Consider the following 6,660-nt stretch of genomic DNA (forward strand, 5'->3'; position numbering starts at 1 on the left):
TTCAGATTCCACTTCATCAAAATTGACCGTAGCACATACTTGTTTTTAAAGATGATAAAATCTGGAAATTATATTAAGGTTAGCATGTTTTCTTTTCATTATTTTTGTTGCTGTAGTTTAGTTACAAAAGTAATAGTCTCATGATTTTAAAAAATATCAAATAATACACAAGAATATCAGATAAAATACAAAAGCCCCTATCCCCCAAACTTCTCAGACTCCTCCAACAAGATTACTTCTCTTGTTTGTTTTATATTCTTCTAGAAATGTTCAAGTATACACATGGGTGATGAGTGTTGTAATTTCGATTTTCTTGTTTAACATTTATAGCTTCCTTTATAGGCATATGCAGTTCTTTCTCATGCATTTAAACAGCTGCGTAATATTCTGTGGGACCCATGTACTATAATATAGTGAACCCTAGTCCTCTATTAATGGCCTTTTAGTCTGAATCTCTTATTTCTTATCTCAAGCAATGCTAAGTGAAATCATTCTACAGGTACTTGTACAAGTATCTTTGCAGGATAAATTCCTACATAAGCAGGATCAAAAGATATGTGCATGTGAGGTTTTGGTAGATGTTGCCATTGGCCACCAAAATAGTTGTACCAGTTTATATTCCTCCCATCAGTGTGGGAGAGTGAGGCTAGCATTTGTGAGGTTGACGCTATATAACATCTGTTGGAATGCATAGATCACCTGCTATCTATATGGAACCCTTACATTTTGGTATGGCTGCCTTTGGGGAGTAGTTTTTGGGTAATATATTTCTTCACAGTGGCCACCCTATTTTAATGTCTTTAGTGTGAAACATTGAAATTAACATATTTTAGTATATAATGAACTTACTGATTTAGAAGTTTTTATTTTTCAAATTATTTACATTAATATTATCTATAGACTAGAGGCCCGGTACACGAAATTCGTGCACGGGGGAGGGGGGTGTCCCTCAGCCCAGCCTGCACCCTCTCCAATCTGGGACATCCCTCTCACAATCCAGGACTGCTGGCTCCCAACTGCTTGCCTGCCTGTCTTCCTGATTGCCCCTAACTGCTTCTGCCTGCCAGCCTGATCACCTCCTAACCACTCCCCTGCCAGCCTGATTGATGCCTAACTGCCCTCCCCTGCAGGCCTGGTCGCCCCCAACTTCCCTCCTCTGCCGGCTTGGTCACTCCTAACTGCCCTCCCCTGCAGGCTTGATTGCCCCCAACTGCCCTCCCTTGCAGGCCTGGTCCCTCCCAACCGCCCTCCCCTGCTGGCCTGATCGCCCACAATTGCCCTCCCTTGCAGGCCTGGTCCCTCCCAACTGCCCTCCCTTGCTGGCCATCTTGTGGTGGCCATCTTATGTCCACATGGGGGCAGGATCTTTGACCACATGGGGGCACCCATCTTGTGTATTGGAGTGATGGTCAATCTGCATATTACTCTTTTATTAGATAGGATAGAGGCCTGGTGCACAGGTGGGGGCCAGCTGGTTTGCCCTGAAGGGTGTCCTGGATCAGGGTGGGGGTTCCCTTGGGGCATGGGGCAGCCTGGGCGAGGGGCCTATGGTAGTTTGCAGGCCTGCCACGCCCTCTGGTGACCCAAGCGTAGGCCCCGGGATCTGGGGTTTATTTATCTTCTACAATTGAAACTTTGTAGCCTGGAGCAGAGCCAAGCCTTCTGCTTGCTCCGTGGCCACAGCCATTTTTGGGGGGATTTATGTATCTTCTACAATTGAAACTCTGTAGCCTTAAGCAGAGGCCTGGGCTGGCCAGGGTGTGCGGAAAGCTTGGCTTCCTCCATCGCTGGGGGCAACCCTAGCCTCCTGCTCTTTCCAGCTCTGTGGCTGCAGCCATTTCTGTTTGGTTTTATGTATCTTCTATCAATGAAACTTTGTAGCCTTGAGTGGAAGCCTAGGCCGGCAAGGGCAGGCGGAAAGCTTGGCTTCCTCCATTGCCGGGGAAACCCAAGCCTCCCTCCTGCTCTCTGTGGCCGTAGCCATCTTGGTTGGGTTTATTTGCATATTCGCTCCTGATAGGCTGGTGGGCGTGGCTTGTGGGTGTAGCAGAGTGCTTGTTAATTTGCATATTACTCTTTTATTATATAGGATATGTATTTTTTTGGTTGTACATGTTTTCTGATTTAATATGCAAATTGCTTATTTTATTTATTTATGTATTTTAATATATTTTATTGATTTTTTACAGAGAGGAAGGGAGGGGGATAGAGAGTTAGAAACATCGATGAGAGAGAAACATCGATCAGCTGCCTCCTCCACACTCCCTACTGGGTATGTGCTCGCAACCAGGGTACATGCCCTTGACCAGAATCGAACCTGGGACCCTTGAGTCCGCAGGCCGACGCTCTATCCACTGAGCCAAACCAGTTAGGGCTATAAGTTTAATAAATAAGCTAAGAAAGTAGAAAAGGACTGTATATTCAGAAGATATTATCACTATAATATATCATAAAAGTATAATGTCTAGATAAATTGGTAGTATGTCTTTCATCTTATTCATTCTCCAAAGTATTAAGTACCAAGAAGGTTAAGGAAGAATTCTTTATAAGGACCAGCAGTATTGAGCATGCTTTCCCATTGCATGATGATGAGATGACTGGGATGATGAGGTTTCAGGGAATACTAACGATGAGAATGAAAATATCTGATAGTTGGGTTTTGTAGAGGTAAGGATGCACATAGTGGCTGGCACAAATAAAACAGCTGAATTTCTTCATTGAATGATATGGAAAGTCATAGCTTATTCTTTGCCTAGAATATACTCAAAGTAGTACTCACCACCAACAAGTAGTACTCAAAGAGCTCTAATTTTTAAAAAAAAACAAACAGAAAAACAGGTAGCAAAAATACAAGTTGCTGAATACAGTATAATAAATAGTGGTTATAGAACCCCAGAAAGTAAGGCAGACCTGATCTCAGCTTGCCAGTTACTAGCTGCTCAACTTAAGGAAATTAGTTAAAAATCTCTAGTCCTCAGTTTTCTCAACTGTAAAATAAAGGTAATAATAGTACCTACTTCTTTTATTCATTTGGTAAATATTTATTGAGTGCCTGCTACCAGGCACCAAGGGATACTATAATGGGGACAGAAATTCATGGACTTTCCTGAGGGAGCTAGACAATAAATAAGAAATGTGAGTTAATAGATAGCCATAAGTGTTAAGGAGAAAACAGAAAAGTAGGGGAAGGGAAATGTGAGGTATTAGAGTGGACAATAAAGTTGAGATATTTGATATGGATGACCTCTCTGAGAAAGGTTTCTATGAGGATTAAATAAGATAATGAATGTTTAGCCGAGTGCCTGGCACATAATAAGGCATCCATAAAAATTAGCAGCTATTATTGTATATATGATATAAAGGGAAAGGCAAGTCAATTAGTTAACATTAATGAGATAACACTAGCCAAAGTGAGTTGAAGGTTATATCTAGAAAGAAAATCAGTGTACACACACACACACACACACACACACACACAGCAGTCCATATCCAAAGACTGATTGATGTTTATTTATTACAAATAGAATCTCTTCAACTATGAAAAATTTAATATTCTTAGCTATTTACCAGAGCTTGTAATGTTATATTATCAAATATGTTTTCTATTTTATTTATTTATTGTTTTATACTTGACCAATATTTTCTTTACCAATGATTTTTACATTTGGGGGCCTGTATTTTCTCTGAAAACCATGACTGATGTTTAAATTTAGGAAAATTAATTTGTGTTCCACTTCAGTTTGTGAATCATGGATCACCTTCTAGGCTATCGTTTGAATGTATTTGGGTCATCAAGACTTAGGTGTTTGAGCACTCAGATAAAAAAGCACCATAAGGCCGAAACCGGTTTGGCTCAGTGGATAGAGCATCGGCCTGCGGAATGAAGGGTCCCGGGTTCGATTCCGGTCAAGGGCATGTACCTTGGTTGCGGGCACATCCCCAGTAGGGGGTGTGCAGGAGGCAGCTGATCGATGTTTCTCTCTCATCGATGTTTCTAACTCTATCCCTCTCCCTTCCTCTCTGTAAAAAATCAATAAAATATATTTAAAAAAAAAAAAAAAAAAAAAAAAAAAAAAAAAAAAAGCACCATAAGCCTTAGAGCTGAAGACTTTTTGTTACTTAGAATGAAACACATTTAGAATAATATTATTTGGTACTCAAAATAAGATAAATGATGGCCTACTCCATTTTGTCTTTCAGTGTGTTGGCATGCATCAGCCCTGAAGCAGTGATCTCTGGATTAAACTACATGTCATTTGCCAATGTTGGCATGAGTGGCTTAAGCCCTAACAGTGTGGATTTGAGCATGGAGGCAAATGCTATAGCTCTGAAATATTTAAATGAAAATCAGCTGTCACAACTGTCTGTCACTCGATCAAATCAAAATAACTGTGACTCATCCTTTAGCTTTCTGCATATTAATACAGACAAAAGCACAGTGGGGCTTAGTTTAATTTCACCAAACAACATGTCATTTGCAACCAAAAAATATATGAAGAGATATGGACTTATACAAAGCAGTGACAATAGTGAAGATGAAGAGGAACCTTCAAAGAATACAGATCACAAGAGTGAACATTTATTGAATCAGAACCCCACATGCATACCTGAGCAACTTAATTGTCAGAAGGAGCCTTCTAGGAATGCCTGTGAAGTAATTAACTGTAATAACTGTGAATCCTTGGGCACCCCCACAGATATGCCAGTATTGAAAAATATTACAAATGAAGTTGTTCAGCCAAAAGCAGCACAGCAGTTGAATGAAAACCCAGCTTTTTTATTAAAGAACCTTAACTCAAGTCCTGCAGTGAACCTCCGAACTGGAAAAGCAGAGTTTACCCAACATCCTGAGAAAGAAAATGAAAGGGACACTCCATTTTTTCCTGAAAGTTTGAAACCTTCTGAAACTTTAAAGCAAATGAATAGTATGAATTCTGTAGGCACCTTCTTAGATGTTAAGCGTCTCAGACAGTTGCCAAAATTATTTTAAACCTTTTAACTCCCTGCCCTGATATGAGGACTGGGTGTCTTCTGAAGATACTTAGAGAAGCCAGAATCCTTTTGGTAGTTGGGGATTCCTAATTAAACATGGATCATCCTGTTGTTTTTTATAACAGCTGATTGCAAAGAGCTGAACAAGTGACCTGATTGTAAGATGGCTGGCTGGTAGGAGGGCTAAGTTCTCTTTGTTAGAGAGCTTTTAATGTCACTGAAGCCTTTTTAAAACAAAAAACCCTAAGAGTTGTTTCAACAAATTTAGGTAAACAGATACCATCCAACTCTGGTTCTGAACTGCTCTTTATACTGTACATTTTGAAAAGTAAGTCTGTTTTCCTAGCATGTTGCATCTCTGCATCTACCCAGTATCACCTAAAAGAACCTAAAATAAAGTTATCATGACCCTGACTAAATTAGCTAGATCAATCCTTACTAAGTGTAAGGGGAAGTTTTGTAAAATAATTTAAGATCTTTTTATTCTAGGAGTGTATATGTCCCCTTAAGATTCATATTTGTTAAATCCTGTGGAAGTAAAACTTTTGCTATATGGTGGGTTATATATTAACTATCACAGAATAAGAAAATTATTGGGTATGAGTGTGTTTTATAAACTTTGTGAGTTTTTCAAATGTTTTAATTTTTAAATAGAACTAAAATACTTATTAAATTTAATAAAAATGTCTAGATTGATTGTTCTCCTTTGTTCTCTGCTATAGCATATCCTTCTCCACTTAAAAAAAAAAGAAAAACTTTTAGGCCCCAGAAAGTTACAAAAACAGTAAAGAGTATACCCTTCACCCAGCAACCCCCAAAGATAATATCTTACATAACTATGTAAATGGTTAAAATCAAGAAGTTGACATTGGGTATAGTATTAATAATTAAAACAGACCTTCCAGGTTTCACAAGTTTCTACATTCATTCATTGACTTACCTTTTGGTATATAGCTCTATGAAATTTTGTCACCACAATCACTGTAGAGAAAGAACTGTTCTATCACCCCAAAGAAACTAGTTGTACCCTCCTTCCAACCCTGACCTCTAAGGACCAATGGCCTATTCTCCATCACTGGAATTTTGTCATTTTGAGAATATAAATGGAATCATAGTATGTAACTTTGAAATTGGTTTTCCACAGCATAAGGTCCTTGAGATCTATCCAAGTTGTTGAATGTATCAATAGTTGCTTCCCTTCTCCCTGCATCTTCTTAAATATTAAGTTTTAAATTGTTATTTCTGGATATAAATGAAAAAAAATCTTCATTTGAGAGATAAAGCTCTTCTGGTGAAGTTTAAATGAAGATACTGCCTTATATCTAAGCTTGATGTATAAATTGGAAAGAAATAGACTTTGGATTTCCAAATACTTTCCAATCCACTTGGGGCTTTCTGAGGTAATCCTGTATAATAAGGATGTAATATGCAAATGGTCATTACACAGTGAAGCGTGACCACCGACCACATAACGGCCAGATCATGGATCAGCAGGAGGGTGGGGCAGCAAGCTACAAGCAGGCAGCGGAGAGCTACAGGAGGGCGGCAGCGAGCTCCTGGCGCACAGATTTGTGTGCAGGGCTACTAGTAATCTGATAATTTATAGTTAGCAAGCCCAAGTATAGCAACATGGTAGCTCTCTGCTGTTCCCCACTGGAGCCATGGACT

General features: G+C 39.3%; 1 protein-coding gene across 1 annotated transcript in view; it reads left to right on the forward strand.

Annotated features, from left to right (window-relative positions):
* The window catches only part of LOC308241666 (SCL-interrupting locus protein-like), a 46,578-nt gene extending 40,891 nt beyond the window's left edge, over window positions 1–5,687 (forward strand). The window contains exon 11 of the mRNA XM_080655197.1: window positions 4,201–5,687. Within this exon, the coding sequence (XP_080511323.1) occupies window positions 4,201–4,990 (790 nt within the window). The 3' untranslated portion in view covers window positions 4,991–5,687. The remainder of the gene's footprint in view (window positions 1–4,200) is intronic.
* The last annotated feature ends 973 nt before the right edge of the window (window positions 5,688–6,660 follow it).

The sequence above is a fragment of the Plecotus auritus genome, assembly GCF_963455305.1.
Source record: "Plecotus auritus genome assembly, chromosome: 2".
Taxonomy (NCBI): Eukaryota; Metazoa; Chordata; class Mammalia; order Chiroptera; family Vespertilionidae; genus Plecotus; species Plecotus auritus.